Source organism: Myotis nattereri, assembly GCF_964212035.1.
Source record: "Myotis nattereri genome assembly, chromosome: 6".
Classification (NCBI taxonomy): Eukaryota; Metazoa; Chordata; class Mammalia; order Chiroptera; family Vespertilionidae; genus Myotis; species Myotis nattereri.
This window is the reverse complement of record NC_138081.1, coordinates 25,617,728-25,637,027: the sequence shown is the minus strand read 5'-3', so window position 1 is coordinate 25,637,027 and position 19,300 is coordinate 25,617,728. Positions and strand designations below refer to the sequence as shown.

The following is a 19,300-nucleotide window of genomic DNA, read 5'->3' as shown; positions in this document are numbered from 1 at the left end:
GGTTGTTCGAGGCAGCAATCTCTGGCGTTAACCTATGCCGCCATCTTGGTTTCTCTCTAAGAATGAATCCTACATTTCACTTTTATTACTCATCTGGTTACATGCATTTGTAAACAAAAAAAAAAGTTTTTTAGATAAATCATGTATGTATAAAAGCAGTGCGCCTGAATCAAAGACATGATGAGATTCATATTCTAAAATTACACTGGTCACTTACTACAGAACATATCAAGTGTATGTTAAAAAGCAATATTGAGCCCTAGTTGGTTTGGCTCAGTGGATAGAGTGTCAGCCCACACAGACTGAATAGTTGTGGGTTTGATTCCAGTCAAAGGCATGTACCTCTATTGCAGGCTAGATCCCTGGCCCTGGTTGGTGCATGTGGGAGGCAACCAATTGATGTGTCTATCTCACAACGATGTTTCTCTCCCTCTCTCCCCCTCCCACTCTCTCTAAAAATCAGTGGAAAATATCCTCAGGTGAGGATTAACAATAACAAAAAAGGCAATATTGAGCATATTCCACTTTAGCTATTTTATTTTCCATAGTTGTGTTTGTGTTTTAGAATTCACTGAGCTTGACTAAGCAGAGCCAATTATTTTTGTAGCTGCAGGTCATCTCATTATGTAACTGCTGATTTCACTGGTTTTATACCAACAAAAAAGGCCTTAAGTCAGCAGAACTAATTCATAGTGATAATCCCTCTTTTGAAATTTTGTATCTTTCATATTTTAGAAGACGCTGTTATGACCTCAGATTCATCTAACTTAAAGTCATGTCTGAGATTTGTGACAGAACAATCTTAGTACAACAGCTTGTGTGTAATTGTCTGAAGTAACTTCTATTTCTTCTCAAGACTGAGCTTGGCCCCAAACTGGTATTCTGTTAACTCTGCATCTTCTGTTTCTTCCCGTCAGACCTAGGTCATGGGAACAGCTCTCTAGTTTATGTTTAGATTGCTGCTTGTTCACTTACTTCTTTTTTTAGTGTTTTAAAGTTTTTTTTACAGTTTCCCCTCCTACTGTTTTGTTTGGCAGTGGCTTTCTAACTAAATCAGCTAAAGAAAGTTCCATGTAGCAGGGTGCCATATAAAACAGGATCCCACACCTATACTCCAAATGGCCAGAGATGATAAAATACCTGCCATGAAAAAAAATGTTCTTTACAACTTATCTAGAAAAAGGTTTTCTTAGAGTGACTTACAAGAACATTTCAAATAAGTCCAGCTAGCCCCCCAATTCAGTGGGACAAACAACAATAACAGCTGAAAGAAAACTTGTTTATAAAAATAGGTTTACGGCAACTTAGAAATGTGGCTCCTAGTAGTCAGCTATTTAAATCGTTATAAATACATTAATTTTAAACAGCGAACTAGAGTTTTACATTCATCCTGACTTTAGGAATTTGGCTTAAGCATTTTCATTCACATGAATGATTCACGTGAACATCATTTATTTAAAAATAAGAATACATCAAATGTATACAATGCTATATGTTTATGTAGGTCATATGCAAAGTCTTGGTTATAAATATTTGCTCCCCATTTAATTAATTTTTAACTACGGAATGGATGGGTCACAAATCTTGACCTGTCAGCAAGGGATAGAAAAAGACTTTCTCTGTAAAAGTAAAAAGAAATAGACATAAAAGGCTGTAACAATTATTTACAAATCAGTCTAACACTTGAATATATGGCCCAAGTACAATGTAAGCAAGAAGGAATGTGTAAGCTTTTCCTTACCCTCCTTTTACTGTGTGTTGCAATTAATTCTTTATTGGTAATGAAAACACACTTACTGGATTGAAGTTTAAGATTCAGATTTTCATTGATGAGATGCAGGAGGCTGTAGCTTCTGTTACTGGGTTTCCTCCTGGCTTTATTCCTGGCTCTGCTCTTTTTGAGGGGGATGGGTGTGTGAATAGGCAAGGAAGGGGGTAATTTAGTGGGGATGTTGATTTTGTGTGTGAGAGAGAAAGAGGGAGAGAGAAACAGAAAGAACGAGATAATGCCCCTGGGCATGCAGACACACAGAGCCCCCAAATTATTTTGCTTATGAGGCACAGTTAGCTGGCAGGGCAATTTTATCATCTGGGAAGTATTCCAGGGTGAGTCTCATTCATTATATACCCCAGATGAGTTGGCCTCTGCCATCTCTCCGAAGAGGATCCTAGTAAAATTTACCAAGACCACAGTTCCCGTTTTATAGGGTTATAGGATTCCTTTTACTCAGCTAGGTTGGGAGGAGGAGAGTGGGCTGAACGGGGAGTAAGATTTAACCCAAACTCCATTCAAAGGAGACTGATTTGGAACACTCAGTTCTGGGTTTAGTACACTATATACTAAGTTTGCCCCTCACGTAACCCCTGTCATATTTGGTACCCTTATGCTTTCCACATGTTATTTCTATAATAGCGTTGCTTGTTTGATTACGACAGTTAGCATTAGGCTCCAGCCAGTTCAGATCACCCAGACTAGTCATTGGTGAAGAACATCTCCATTTCTTCTTCTTTTTTCTGGAATTGCCAGCCCGGAGCACACACTAGTGCTGCTTCCTGTAAAAAGCTTATATATATTAAAGATGTTTAAGGGTATATTCTTATTAAGTAGAGGCCTGGTGCACAAATTCGTGCATGGGTGGGGTCTGGCCAGCCCTACCTGATGGGGACCCATTGAGCTGAGCTGGCCAGGGAGAGGGGTGAGGGTGGTTAGCTGATCAGCCCCGCCCCCAATTAGGGTGTTGAGATCCGATTGGGGGTGGGGCTGGCGGGGGTGGGGGCGGCGCAGGCCGATCAGGGCCCGGATCAGGCTGGTTGCCTGCCACATTGCCACCGGTTGTTCAGTCATTCTGGTCATTCCACGGTTCCAGTCGCTGAGCTTTTATATATATAGATAGTTTCTAAATGTACTAGCCTTGTTTCATTTTTTTTTAAATACGTTTTTATTGAGTTTAGAGTGAGAGGAAGGGAGAGGGATAAAAAGATAGAAACTAGAAACATCCATGAGAGAGAAGCATCCATCCACTGTCTCCTGCACACCCTCTTGGGGATTGAGCCTGCAGCTAAGGCACATGACCTGACTCAGAATGGAATTGGTGACCTCTCGATGCATGGGTCAATGCTCAACCACTGAGCCATACTGTCCAGGCTTGTTTCATTTTTCAACTTATTTGAGCATGTTGAATTTCTTCCACATCAAATAATAATTGCTGTGTGTTCAAAATTTCATCTCAGAGAAGAAATAAAGACACCGAGTTCTCTAGTCAATGACCTTAGATGGTTATTGAAAGTTAAATGAGGATAAAATTGTTCTATAAGAACAATACACATAGAAAAAATATATTCATTCCTTAAGAAATAGAAAATAAACATACAATAGGTTCCACCTCATTTTGCTCCCAGCATTAAATGGAATGAACCATAGACTCTTTAGACTTGTCTGTAAGTCTAATTTTTTTTTTTTTTGCATTGACCATGTAGCTTGTGGAGAACATTCCAGCTGTATGTTTGTGCAAATGCATGTTTGCATGTGTATTCGAATAGGTGCAATTTTCATGTATTCTTGAAAACTAGTAAAATTAATGCTGGTTCTTTTGATTATCTGCATAACAAATAACTCCACAGTTCAGTGGCTTAATAACACTTGTTTGTGCTTGTAGTTTCTGTGGATCAAGAATTCAGGATGGCTCAGTTAGGTAGCTCTGGCTAGATGTCCCTCTGAGATGGTCGTCAGAGGTGGAGCAGCGGGGCTAGGAGTCTGGGAGCTGAGGGCTGTGGGCACCTCTCTTTCCCACTGTGTTCTCAGAGCCTCTCCTCATGGTCTCTGTACGGGTGAGTGTGTACTTCCTCACAGCACGGCAGCTTTAGACAAAAAAGTGACTGAGAACTGCAAAGGGGAGTGTTGTAAGAGGCAGGGAAAAGTGGTGTGCCGTTTATAACCAAGCCTTATAAATTTTATAGCGTTACTTTTAAGTAATATATTCGTTGAGCCAGTTACAAAGGCACCCAGTTTCAGAGGGAGGAGGACAGACAGCACCTCTTGGTTGGGAAGGATAATTTAGAAGAGCACGCGTGAGGGGAAATATCATTGGAGCCATTTTTATAATCCATGACACTTACGTGTTTTTAAATGGTCTAATTCCAAAGTTTGACCGCCAGAAATGAAAAGTAGCAATTAGGTTTTTCTGGCTTTTTGTTAGCACAAAACATCCTGCATTGTTTTAAGTTGCTATATTAACATGTTCATCGGAATCTTCTCCTTTTAAATGAAAATAATTGCATTTAATTAACCCAGTTATATGCTTTTTCTCACTAATAATTAAAGAATAAATAAAGAGAAAAGCAAGTTCTGCATTTTGAAAATCCCAAGTTAGAAAGAAAGAAAGAAAGAAAGGAAGGAAGGAAGGAAGGAAGGAAGGAAGGAAGGAAGGAAGGAAGGAAGGAAGAAAGAAAGGAAGAAAGAAAGAAAACGAAAGGAAGAAAGAATGTGAGGAAGGGAGGAAGGAAGGAAGGAAGGAAGGAAGGAAGGAAGGAAGGAAGGAAGGAAGGAAGGAAGGAAGATCTCAGTACTGGCAGGGCTGCTAATTCTTATCTCACTCCTACTCACTCCCTTTATAAGGTTGTTTTGCCTCAAATGGGGTTCAGGTTGGTATTGGAGGGAGAGGTGTGTTGCCTAGACAAGTTGCGAGGTGAGGGTGAGAAAGCTGCACCCACAGCCCCTTCAGATCTTCCTCCTTCACCTCTGTCAAAGGCAGAGATGGGGTCGAAGCAGGTTGAAACAGTCCTAGGCATTTGCTTTCCTAACCTTTTCTACTCTGGAGTAAAGCCACCTTTTCCCTGAATACCAGCTTCTAGCATGCAGCCCAAAGTAGAGAAGAGGTCCCAGGAGGGAAGAATCACCTCCTGCCAGAAGATGGGGCAGGAAAAAGGCCAAAAAACACACCAAAAAAACCCCCCAGAAAACAAGAGGTAAACATTCGTGCTTGCAGTTTACCCTCCAGATAAACCCTGAATCCCTGCCATCCACTCTGAAAACGGTGAGCACACACCGCGCGGGAGTCAGGGCCTTCACTGCAAAATGTTATTTCTTTACCCAGAAGCTGTGCCTCCATGTCTAGACCTGCTCAGTGGAGTCCTAGCTTCCTGACCGACACCTTTGCAGAGAGTCTGGTGTAGCCTATTTGGCATGCCTGGCACGCTCACACCATTCAGTTCCACGTGTTAAATTATTTAGGTAATGTCTACTTGGAAAGAATAAAGAACAGGAAGGTTTTTTTTGGGTTTTTTTGTCCGAGCAAAAGTCAGTGTACTCCAGAAATGAAAAGGAGCAATTAGATTTTTGTTTGCTTTTTAGTTTCTTTTATTTTCTTTTTCTTAAATATGTTTTTTATTGATTTCAGAGAGAGGGACGGGGAGGGAGAGAGAAACATCGATGAGAGAGAAACATCAGTTGGCTGCCTCCTGCACATCCCCTATTCAGGATTGAGCCCGAAACCTGGGGATGTGCCCTGACTGGGAATTGAACAGGCAACCTCCTGGTGCGTGGGATGGCTCTCAACTATCTGAGCCACATCAGCTGGGCTATTTTATTTTATTGTTGACAGTATTGCAGATATCCCCAATCCCTCCCCTTACCCACTATTTCCCAGGCCCCTTTTTGTTAGCATAAAACACCCTGCATTATTTTAAGTTGCTATATTAACATATTCCTCTAAATTTGCAGTCAAATTTGTCTCCTTTTAAAGAAGACAATCACATGCATTCTGAATACTATACTAGGCACTGTTTACAATGTGGCAGTGTATCTGATTGATATTCTATACTAGTGTTGGTTATATAATAGTGAGTATCACTGGCTATAGCTTTACAGTGATAAACTCCTTCATTCCTCTAATCCAGCCGTGGGCAAACTATGGCCCGAGGGCCGGATCCGGCCCTTTTTGAATAAAACTAAAAAAAAAAAAAAAAAAAGACCGTACCCTTTTATGTAATGATGTTTACTTTGAATTTATATTAGTTCACACAAACACTCCATCCATGCTTTTGTCCTGGCCCTCCAGTCCAGTTTAAGAACCCATTGTGGCCCTTGAGTCAAAAAGTTTGCCCACTCCTGCTCTAATCAGTGGGTTGTGTTTGCTTAACCATTTGTTTTTAAGCAGTGATCGACCCAAATGTGTTATTTTTAAGTTGCTTCATTGTACCATTAGCACATCATTGTTACTATAATCACTTAGAGCAAGCAAATTGCCCGAGGCAGTGTTTGTCAATCTTTTTCATCTCACGGAACACATAAACTGATTACTAAGATTCTGCTGCACACCCAAAATATATTATGTTCTTTATTGATTGGACAAAAAAAATATGTATAATTTTGATTCATATCACACCAGGTGCCTACTGTTGTGTTGGCTGTTGTCATTTTTTTTTTTTTTTTTTACAATCTAAGGGAAAAGAGCTCAGTGCCCCTGACTAAACAGGTACTGCATGTTTTAAAAATTCTTGTGGCACACCAGTGTGCCCATTAGGGCATAACTGACTGAAAATTTCTGGCCTAAAACATAATCACAAATTTTTGAAACACCTTTATCTCTCACAGAAAAGAATACAAAATGTGAATATATACTTTTTGTTATTGTTATTCGTAGCTCAGATGTAGTTTCATGACAGTCTGCAAAGCAAAGCAAAGACAGACTTGTAATTAAGAGCAATAATGCCAGGAATTTTACTGGTTAGATTTTAAAATTTTTCACACTGAAGGTGTAATTCTATATGTTTTGGATGTTTTTCCCCATGACACCAAAATTCCTGATTATTATCAAAGATTTATTAGGCTCAGTATGCACTACTTTCTAATTACTTAATTTGATCAAAATTTTGATTAACAAATTGGGTTTTGGGGTTCTTAGATTTATAAGTAAAACCATAACAAAATTTTAAAGGAAGCACTTTACCTCCCTTTTAATTTAATTATATTGTTTACCATTTACCAATTGTTTTTCCTGAATTTTCCCATAAAAGAAACTTTTAAAGCTACTTTGTTAAAATTCATTTTCATGTTAAAATTCATTTTTTGTGTCTGATTTAAATTATCTTAAAATTTGGTCTTGTAGAACTATCTGTATGCATTAGTAGCAGAAAGGGCTGTGCATTATATCCTATGTAGTAAAAGCCTAATATGCAAAGTGTCTGGTCAACCAGTCAGCCATTCAGCCAATCAAAGTGTAATATGCTAATGATATGCTAAGGCCACTCAACTGCTCACTATGACATGCACTGACTACCAGGGGCCAGACAGTCGACTGGTCGACCAGTCACTATGACATGCACTGACCACCAGGGGGAAGTCGACCAGTTGCTATGATGTGCACTGACCACCAGGGTGCAGACGCTCTGACCGGTAGGTTAGCTTGATGCTGGGGTCCAGCCTATCTGGACTGAGCGAGATGTGCCAGACATGCCCTGGAGCCCTCCTGTGGTCCCTTCCTGTCTGGCCAATATCCCGCACCCCTCCCCAGCCCTGATCGTGCACCCGTGGGGTCCCGCGGCCTGACTTGTGCCCTCTCACAATCCAGGACCCCGTGGGGATGTCGCAGAGCCGGTCTCACCCCGATCCCGCAGGCCAGGCCAAGGGACCCACACTGGTGTACGATTTCGTGCACCGGACCTCTAGTAATTACATAAAAGCTGAAGAGAGGTACAGTTTAGTACAGAGAAACTTGAATCTAACTTTTTAATGTTCCTTTTTTGCATTACTCTGATTAGTTGGTTGATAAACATTGCCAATCTTATTTTAGTGTAAACTCCTTCTATTGATATGACTCCTGACTAAGCCTCCTAAGTGCAGTCCACTGTAAGATACTCAGAGTATGCCCTCTGGGTGAGGCTGGAAGGAATTGAAGTCCTGCTAAAGTGCTCAGGGATGATTCTCACATGGAGAACCATAGCCATTAGTGAAATCTGGGTTTAAAGTGTAAAGTATTAAGAAATTAGTTGTGAACTGGTTTGCTCATCAGTTTTAAGTATGTGTTCAAGTAGCACTTGTTTTAAAAAATGTATGATCCTTGTACATGGAGCATTGAAAATGAAAATATGACACCACATATTTTTAAATTGTTAGGCTATGATTTTGAAAGATATTTTATTAATATGTTTATAAAGAATTATGTTTTCTAGTTAAGTTTTTAAAGTAATTTTTTGAATATTTTAGACAAACACACACATTGATTTGAAATTGCCTGATTAAATTATTGGGAACTTCTCTAGACGTAACATGTAGTAAACAGAGAATTAGAAAAATATGAATGCTAAAACCACATTATATTTAAAAAATAACCTTAAATAATAGTTAAGATTTATATTTACAACTTAGGCATGAATGAGACATGTCTATGTTAACATTTCACTTATTCCACATTTGATAAAAAAAGACTATAGATTTCTTTTAAATTATTTTTTTCACTTAAAGTATACCTGTACACAGGAAGCATACTTTAGAAGGCATTTTATTTTATTATACTTCAAAATTTTTATCCACATTTATTGAGCTTAACTGTTCAATTTGTAGAATTTATTGGTGATTGTAATTATAATTTTTAGAATATTAGAATATTTTGTAACATCTATGAATTTTAGATTTTTGTTCATTGTGAATATGTAGAAAAATGCTGTTTATTTTATAAATGTCTTGGGCAACTTCTGTGTACTCACATTCATATTTTCCTTTTAAAATGCACAATTAGGTGCTCTTTGGAAATATCAACATGTTGAAGCAACTTTATGCTGATAACTTTAGGACATCACACCACTTACTCCAGACCTCCTTTTACTGCTCGTATGTGGGACCCACTAGTAGATTGTAACACTATTCTTAGTCAAAGCTGATGCATTTTATATTAAATTCAGCTTACGGTACCTAGTATGAAATGTATTTCTAAGTACCCAAAATAGTTATTTCCCCCAAGTCCTCCAGGTTGCAGGTTTCCTGAGCGTTTAGTGATTTTTTTAAAAAAATATATTTTTTTGATTTTTTACAGAGAGGAAGGGAGAGAGAGAGTTAGAAACATCGATGAGAGAGAAACATCGATCAGCTGCCTCCTGCACATCTCCTATTGGGGATGTGCCTGCAACCCAGGTACATGCCCTTGACCGGAATCAAACCCGGGACCTTTCAGTCCGCAGGCCGACGCTCTATCCCCTGAGCCAAACCGGTTTTGGCTTAGTGATATTATTATGTCTATTGTTTAGATATAACAACATATCCATTTTCTGGTGGAACAATAGAAAATCTGAAACCTGATTCTTACTCATCATATGGTTTGGCCGTTTTTTATCACTTTATATCTTGGAATTTCTTCCCCATTTTTTTCACCCACCCACCCCTTCCTTTTACTGTGTCTCTACTAAAAAAAAAACAGTGAGTTCTTTGTTGGACTCCAAAATTGAATAACTTTTAGTTGCTCACAATAACCATAATATCTACATAATAAGGCACTTGTAAAGATAAAATAGATAATGAAAACAAATCACTGAAAAAATTAAAACTCATACAAAAGGTTTTTTAAGTGAAGTGAATATCTCTGTAAATGAGTTATAATAAAATCAAACCTAGGGATACATTAAGCAGTTTGTCACTGGCCACTCTGGCCAACCTTTCCAAGCTCTCCCTTCAAATCTCTCGTAGGCCTTTCGGCAAAGATCTAGTTCCGCCTTCTTTACTATTTACCAAAACAGACACCTCCAGATCCATATACTATCCAAATCATTGTAGTGTAAGCATACACGCCATTGTACTGAGCACATTGCTTGTCATGGCAGTAAGACCTTTTTTGCTGTAGCCCTTTCTTATTGCCAGTGTTTATTGGCAGTGAGATAGTCTCCCTCAAACAACCCAGGCTTACCCTCCCTTCCCATCAGTGCAGCTGTTCACTGTGGGCAGAGATGGCTAACAGCAGGAAGTGTAAATTTTGAAGGGAAACTCCATTTATAGTCAGTCTAGAATGGGTACAATTAGATGTAGTGTTTTAACAATCACTTCTTCCGTGCATGGGAAATAACAGTGTCAACAGGGTTATTATCAAACACAAAGGCATGATGTATGAGAGACAACACAGTTGAATGGAAAGAAAATTATACTGGGAGCTCTGAGACTTCTTGCCCCTGCTCCAGACTGATGTTGGGAACATGATTGTTTTGACACGGGAAGACCAGGAGGGTGGTCACAAAAGGCACTGACCTGAACAAAGAATAACTAACACTTATTTGTTATGTTTATCTTAGGAAACTGGGAAATGTTATTTCATAAAATGACTTTGGTTTCTCTGTCTGGAACTTTGGCCTTCTAGTTTATAACCCACAAATCCATTGGGTAGACTGGGTTGATTTTACAATTTAAAAATACAGATTTGTGCACATGATTAGGTTATAATTAATGTCGTCTGCATTCACAGTAGAAGAGTAGGGATCCTATGCGACTTGCTTTGGTCACTCTTGAGAAGCCTGTGTGTTCCATCGATAGAGGGCAGGACCAAAGTCCTTAGGACACAATGGTAACGTTGACTAAGGAAGTACTACAGGAAATTGTACACCAGACCAAATTAGTTTTAAGGCTTCTGGATTTTAGAAATTTTCTGAGTATGGTGTCAGACCATTTTAGCAGTGGCAGCCAAGACAGGGTATTGGGTAGGGGGAAAAAAAACTGGATGTTCAATTTTCCAGAGATTTCCTGTGTTTATTATTGTAAGACTGTGATTTATTAAAACTGTCTTACTTCTTCAAGCAGACCAAGGTTTCCTCTGTGCTACTGAGGCTAAGATATATGGGGTTTGTGCAAGGAGTCTGTGAATGAGACGAGGTTATAGTACCCAGGCTACAATGGCATTCGTAGTTGGGTAGAGCGTTTTCACCTGGGTTGTCAAGAAGAGCTCTGGTCTCATTTTTTCTCATTACTGCATTTACAAATGGATTGCCTCTAAAAGGGGCTACTGCTCAAATGGAGTTTCGAGTTATAGGATCTGAAACCACATTATTTACACTTTTAGAGCAATCGATGGCATGTGGTGAAGAAATTGCATGTTCTACATCCTGTCCTTCTGCTGTGCTCCTGCGTGTAGAAGGCACCATCATCATCCGTTATGTCTCATCTGGCCAGTGGAGATTGTAGACAAATACCTACTGACATTTCCTGCTTATATTTATGTTGTCCTGGGTGATGATGGTGGTGGTGGGCAAACAAAAACACAGGACATTTAAAATATTTTAAATCAGGGGTCCTCAAACTATGGCCCGCGGGCCACATGCAAATACAAATATTGTATTTGTTGCCGTTTTGTTTTTTTACTTCAAAATAAGATATGTGCAGTGTGCATAGGAATTTGTTCATAGTTTTTTTTAAACTATAGTCCGGCCCTCCAACGGTCTGAGGGACAGTGAACTGGCCCCCTGTTTAAAAAGTTTGACGACCCCTGTTTTAAAAGGTTCAGCAAACTGTATTAGTGAGCAGGGGAAAACGAGGGTTATAGGTCTATAAGTTTAAGTCTATTTCCTGGAAAAAAAATTAAAATGGCTTATTAGGCAGAGAATTCATAAAAATAAATATACAGTTGATTCTTGAATTAGGCAAGGGTTAGGGTGCCAAACACCCAGGCAGTGGAAAACTCATGTATAACTGTTGACTCCCCCCAAAACTTGACAATTAATAACCAACTATTGAGCAGGAAGCCTTATAGATAGCATAGATAGTAAATTAATACGTATCTGGTATGTTACATGTATTATGCACTATGTATTCTTATGATTAAGTAGAGAAAAATGTAACTAAGAAAATCATAAGGAAAAGAAAATACACTTACAGTATTTATTTTTAAAAATCCTCATATAAGTGGACGCACACAGTTCAAACCCACGTTGTTAAAGAGGCAACTGTACTCAGAAACATTATGGATCTACCAAGAATAAGCTTAGCTTCTGGCTCTGTACATTTTGAAACCTGTTTCTCCTCAAATATTTACACACTTCTCGTTCCAGATATTGTAGGTCAGGATGAATATGGATTGTTGGCTTAACTTGAGACAGTTTTAATAGGAGATACATTGAGTACTCTATTTTGTTATATATTTTAAGTATATGAGAATATTTATACCAACGTTTTTTTAAGAGTGCTGCAATTGTGAGCTTCCCGCCTGAGTGGATAAGTCTGTGTCTGGATTCATACATAAGGAAATATAATATAGCAACCTAAATGATTTAAATGGTATTCCAATCTTTGTGTGTGTTACTTGAAGACAGTTACAGGAGACCCATTCTATAAAGTAACTGTGTTTAATTCCTTTCTGTCTTACTTCTCACACTTTTTCACTGCCCCAGAGCAGTAAAAGCATCTCACCACCAAAACATATGTCTTGAACCCCATTTTGTATCTCCCCAAACTCGTTACTGTTTAGGTAATTTAGATTTTTCTGACTATCTCATCCTGCTTTTCCTAGCAGTTCATAGTTTCCCCCTTCTCTTCAATATACCATAAGCACTGTGATGCCGGTCTTGTTAGAGGGAAGGGGAGGGAAACAATTTCAGCTCTTTCGCAGGAGAATAGAGTGAAGGATAGTGGGTAGTGTTCACCCATCTATGAAGCTTGACTTGGTCGTATTGACTGGACTAGGTCAGAGAAAAGGGGATAAAAAGTAGAGTCCAATATACATGTTACAAGTCCAGTTGTAAGAGAGGAGTCCAGTTAGGTAATTTCACAGATAGCACTTTACAGGAATCACTGTAAAGATTCAGTATCTTAACTTTTTCCCCCTCCTACTCGAGAAATACTTGAATAAATTTTAGATCCTACTCGAAACATTTTTCCCATTTAAAAACACAGTACTAACTCACACTCTTACTGCTTCCCCGTCACACAGTCCAATCACCTCAACTTCAACAGAGCCACAAAGATGCGTTGAGTATTTTCCACGGTGATGGAAAACAATTCCTCTCACATACTTTGGAATCTTGTTAGTTACTAATCTCAAGTTAAAATAATCAGTGTAGCAGTTTTATGAATGATAAATGTGTATAAGGGACTTTCATATAAAATTTGTAATAAATGTAGCTCTGGAACTTAGCAACCTATACAGTGATGTATTTTTATAATTGCATTTGTTCTGGGAAACGGAAAAACATGTTAACCAGTGATTGTTTTCTAAATGAATAGAAGTGAATTTTTCTAAAAACTGGATTAGAAATTCTCAGTTTCCTCTGCACTTTCACCTAAACTATATCATAAATATTCATTTCCCTTTATTGAGTATCTCAGGCAACATATATTCTGTTGGAACTGAACAGAATTTGATCAGTGTATATTCTGTTTCCTCAAACAATTGTGTGTGTGTGTTTTAAGAGAAATAAAGGGTAATAAGTATTTTTACTTTTCATTTCAATGGACTTTAAAATGAAATAATTATATTATTTTAAAAATTAAATTAATTATGTAAAAAGTCACTATAATTATCTGCAGAAACTTTAAGCATCTTTTTAAGTTTAATCTTATTAAATGCTGTCCTTTTACAGTACATTAGAAAGTTAAATTTATCATAGAAAAATGTATGTATATATGAATAGTTTTGCTCTATGAATATTTTTGAATAATTTTAAGCTCTATGAATAGTTCTGCTTTATGAAACTCTATGAATATTTTGCTTCAAAGAAAAACAGGCCCCTGAGTTATTTATATTTGGCGTAGACAAGATTTAGTTGAAATGGTTGTCATTGTTCTCATTTAGGTTGCAAAGAAAAATGTTTCTTTATCTGTGCTCCATGGAACTGCAGATCACATGGTACCTGTACTGTTTTGTATTTGATACATACACAAACACACACACATATATCTTTCCCCACTAGCCTGTGTATTGGCTGCATCGGTTTTATTTTTTTATGCCATGATGTTAGATATGCAGTAAGTGTATAAAATGTTGAAATGAGTCAGTATTCAAATATTAAAGTGAATTATAAAAATGATGATATTTTAAGGTCCCATGATATTTTGAAATTAACTTTTGTATGCCCCAATGGTAAATTTTATAGTCTATTACAAAATGTAGTTGAAACTTCCAATATTTTCCTCTCCTAAACTTCTGGGAAACCTGTTGTCATTTTTTAATGACGACGTACTCATGCATTATCGTAAAATTCTGTAATTTTAGGGAATTTATGTGAGATGACAACATTTAATACTCAAACTATATTTTAGCCAGTGCTGTTGCCTGGAGAACACATTGAAATCCTAAATATTTAGGAGAGTTATAGCATTCAGATAAAAACAAAGTATTAGAAGAGATCTACATATGTATAATGTGTAGAGTGTCCAAATTTAATCACACCATGATAGAATGAGTAGCAGATATAATAAAATCTCTTAACTATACACCTGTTACATTCTAATCCTGTGACACTTTGCATATTTTTAAAGGACTCTTGGAATGTTGCACAAACATTGTGATTATTTGAATGCATATCAAAATATGAATGCCTATGAATTGATTAACCATGGTATAGCCTGTTTTGTTGGCTAGATAGACATATACATATTGCCATTTCCAGACTGAGGCAAGATGATGGCAAGGCATGTTACCAACCAAATTGTGGGTATATTTATGATTTTAAATGAAAAATTACAAAAAATATTTAAAATATTTTAACAAAACCAGATGTAGAAAAGTTATAATATTGGAAAGAAATAGGGATAGAAGGAGTCAATGGAGGAAAAAGGGGGGCATGTAATAATTTCAACAATAAAGATTTGTTTAAAAAACAGTTTTCTTATTGTTTGAATAATAAACGTTAGACATCAAAAGAACATCAAACTTAAAGTATACTTGGACACCTAAGAATTAAATAAATGATGAATAAATAAATAAGGCTGGGACTTTATACCTTTCATTGAAACCTGCTCTATTTTATTTATTATAATACAATTATATCCTATCAGCATTTCCTAAAGCTCTTTCCATAATTATCTTTATTGACCAAATTTAGACAGAATACTGTTATTTTTTTAAAATATATTTTATTGATTGTTTACAGAGAGGAAGGGAGAGGGATAGAGAGTTAGAAACGTTGATGAGCGAGAAACATCGATCAGCTGCCTCCTGCACACCCCGCACTGGGGATGTGCCCGCAACCAAGGCACATGCCCTTGACCGGAATCGAACCCAGGACCCTTTGGTCCGCAGGTCAACGCTCTATCCACTGAGCCAAACCAGTCAGGGCAATACTGTTATATTTTTAAAATACCTCATTATATTGTGACTACTTTTAAAAAGGAAATAAAATACTGATTTGGTGGATTCTAATTAATATATTTATCATAATTTCATTAAGGTATCTTTAATGATTATCAAAGCTTAGTTTTCATGGCCTAATAATTTAGTTACTTTGTTTCTGTTTATTTTCTGGTTCTACTGATGAAACATCTCGAGTCATTATTCCATTAGATAAATTTCTTCATTTTGGTTCAACATTTTTGTTAAATAACATGTAAAATGAAATAATCACTTACAGGATAATAAAACCTACATTTCTTAAGGATTAAATTTTGTGCCCTTTGTGCTCTTTTCTGATGCACATACTTTACCCTAATCTGTGTGTTGGTTAGAGAAGCACTCTTTATGCCTATTTGTTATCATGTGAATATAAATGTCTCTAATATTTAAGCATACTATGTTTAGTTAGACATAAGTGTTCATAGTACCGATTAACATTATTCTCTGGTAAGAGAGTTTTGTTTTAGATTTCATTGCAATATCCTAAAACTAGTTGTGACTTTGCTTTTCTTTCTCCTTAAAATTAGAAACAAAAGCTCTAAAATTTTTATTATAATTTGTGTGTGCATGTTTACATGTACATGTCTGAGAGAAAACTTGTGCTTGCAAGAGAGGGAGTGAGGGAGGAAGAAAAAGAGAATGAGTGACACTCTAGCACAAAGGCTAAATTCATGAAGATGCAATCGAGAATTGTGTTGAAATATGCGAAGAAAACATAAGATATTTTGAAAAGAAGGTTATATAATACCAAGGGCAACATTTTTAAAGCAAAGCCATGGCCTTATACTAGTAGCCACTGTGTCCCACCAGTTTTTTTTTTTTTGGGGGGGTGGGGGAATCTTTTCCCTGTGCCATTTCTCTACAACAGAACTTATCAAAATTGCCTCTGTACTCTCTAGCCTGCCCTTTGCATCTCTCCCAGATTACTCTTCCTAAAATACTGCATTTGTCCCAGGCGTCTCCTGTTAATTAAACACCCACTCCGTGTGGCTTTCTATTCCTTTCACAGCATTTGGGGCTTTTAGAGCAATGGGAACTTAACTCAAAGACATCACAGTGGCTGGCTCTTCTCTAGCCAAACATCAGGTTCTTATCTCTGCACCTGCCCTCCTCTTTTCCAGCCCTGTTGATTTTTTTTTTTTTTATTCAGCCTTTTTGGCTGTGTAATGAATTTCCTGAGAGCTTAGTGGTATAAATAAACATTTGTTAAACTAACAAAATCTGAGGATTGAAATCAGAGCAGAGTAGTATAGAAGGGCATGTTGTCTCTGGTTCACACTGTGTGGGGCCTCATCTGGTACTCACATGCTGGAGGATAAAGTCGTCTAAATCTCCCTTGGATCACAAATTTAGGGGGTCATGCTGATGCTGACTGCCCTCTATGTGGGCCTCTTCATGTGGCCTCTCTGCAGAAGCTTAGCTTTTCCCACAGCATATCAGCTCATTTCCCCACAATGGCCTCCCTCAATGAGAAACCCACATGGCAGATGTATCCTTTTCTAAAACCGTGCCCCAGAAGTCACATAGTATTATTTCTGCTGTACTCTATTGTTGGAGAAATCCCAACCCCCGCACCCCAGATTCAAGTTGAAGGTAAATAGAGTCCACCCTCCTCCCCCTTTGATGGGGATTGGTGAGGTTCTGGAAGATCATGTGAGACTGGAAATATGGTTGTGGCAATATTTTGGGAAATTTTAAGATTCCATGGTCAGAGATCACAGGGACCTACCAGGCTTTCTCCGTTCTGACCTCTTATTCTCTGTGCTCTCATTTATAGCCAGTATATTCTTTTGGATTGTTATCTTTCCATGGGCATCTGTTTTATCTCCCCCACTATATTGTGCATTATTCAGTGCGAGGACCTTACTTTTCTGTATTTATATTTCCCACAGGGCCTACCATAGGACTTTAGACCTATTAGGTGCTCAATAAACATCTGGATTAAAGTTAAATCAACTTAGAATGAAATGAGAGCCTTAGCTTTTATGCAGTGGCGATGACTGCAGTGGATAGTCGTAAATGACGCAGCTGTGAGGTGGGGGGGATATGATCCCTATGTACCTGTAACCCCTAAGAAATAAGTGTGCAAGAATCACATTTCAGATAAATAAATGCGTATGAAAAGAATGAAGCATGAAAGCTTACATGTCAGTAAGGCATGATGGTAGTCAAAGAGAGGTACTCTTTTTGCCTCTAAATATTTAATTTTAAATTTTTATGTAATTGTTCCAAATTATATTCATTGAAAGTATTAAATTTAATTCTACTGGCATTTAACTGAGAGTCAATAAGACCAATTGAAGAATAAGAGTAATATTATAACAATTTCATATTTTTAAAAGTGTAGTTATTAAGAAAAAAATTATACTTTGATCGTTTTACTTTTATTTCACTTTTAAATGAAAAACAATACATGTTCATTACAACAAACCAGTATTGTAGAGAAAACACAAGCCTTCCCTCATCCATTCCTATATTGAAGATACAAATTTTGGATTGGTATATATGTTTTCACAGCTTTATCCATGCTCATTTCATATAATTTTCATTGTTTACATATTGTTCCTCATGTTTATTGTTCATGCCATAATTTATTATCCAAAAATGTCTGAAGCTCAGGATTATGTCAGTGGTAATTTATCTATATGATGGTTATGGGATTGGATCATCAATTATTGTTCTAGGCGGCTAAATTATACAGTTTGTGGAAACTAGTAAATCTTATATTTTAATTCAAGGTTGATTATTTTTATGAGTCATAGAAAATATAGAAAAATGAAGTCTTGCAGGACAAGTTAAATTTTCCTGTTGTATACTCCATTGTGTTTTTTTGTTTGCATTATGAAAACACACAGTAATCTGATGACAGTACAGCATAAAGCGATATGAATATTACTAAATAAAACATATATGCAATATACTGGTTTCTCAACCTTGTTAAATTATCCTAACAGAGATGTGTAATTTTCACTGTACTAAGCATTATAAAATTTCATACACTGAAAATTATTTGGATCTAAAATTTTCATGTGGAAGGTAAATGCATAACATATTGTCTTTCACACTCTCCCCAATCTCAGGGGTATTTGAGGCTTGGTCTATGAAATGAAAGAAAGAGAATAAAGATCAGTAAATAAAAATAGTAGAATTTAGGATTCATGATCATTTGTAATAACTTTTTTTGTTTTTGTTAATTCTCACCCAAGGATATTTTTCCATTGTATTTTTTAGAGAGAGGAAGAGAGGGGAAAAGACAGAGAGAGAGAGAGAAGCATCAATATGAGATAGACACACAGATTAGTTGCTTCCTGCACTCAGCCCAACCGAGATTAGAGCCCTTGACCAGAATTGAACCCAAGACCCTTCAATTTGAGGTTTGATGCTCTATACACTGAGCCAAACCAGCTAGGACTGTAATAACTTTATGAATTAAGTTAAACCCAGATCTAGGTATTCTATATTTATGGCGTTGAAAACAACATATTTTTAGTGATATTGGTATAGTTTTGTTATTTCAAACATTGATTTATAGAATATACATTAATTAATTGCATGCAATTATAATCTTCCTGAAAAACTAGAAGCATGCTTCATAGAATATTGAGTGATATATTTACATATAACTATTATGTGTTTAAGATGGCTGATCACACTGAAGTGATGAAAGGCATTCGACAATATCCAGGAGTTAGATATCCTGTCCTTACTCCTAATCTTCAGGGTTTTCACCGTGCTGTAAGTATGCTACTAATTTTTCAGAAATCAGTGTCTTATTATTTTAAAGGTCTTTACAAAGTTAAAATGGCGTCAAATGTACCTCACTTGTTATCCTTTATAAATACTATGCTAATATATTCACATGAATACCTGGAGATTAGTAACCTCCTGGAACAATTAGGGATTAGAGTGCTCTGTATAAATGGTTCTTCCAAGTTAACCATTCAAAGGAATCAAAACACAAAAATACAGTTACCCATTTTGATGAATTTTTTGGATATTTTGTG

General features: G+C 37.0%; 1 protein-coding gene across 1 annotated transcript in view; it reads left to right on the top strand.

Annotated features, from left to right (window-relative positions):
• Positions 1 to 19,300, top strand: part of HMGCLL1 (3-hydroxy-3-methylglutaryl-CoA lyase like 1) — a 168,490-nt gene that overhangs the window by 58,565 nt on the left and 90,625 nt on the right. The window contains exon 4 of the mRNA XM_081094834.1: positions 18,936 to 19,031. Within this exon, the coding sequence (XP_080950960.1) occupies positions 18,936 to 19,031 (96 nt within the window). The remainder of the gene's footprint in view (positions 1 to 18,935; positions 19,032 to 19,300) is intronic.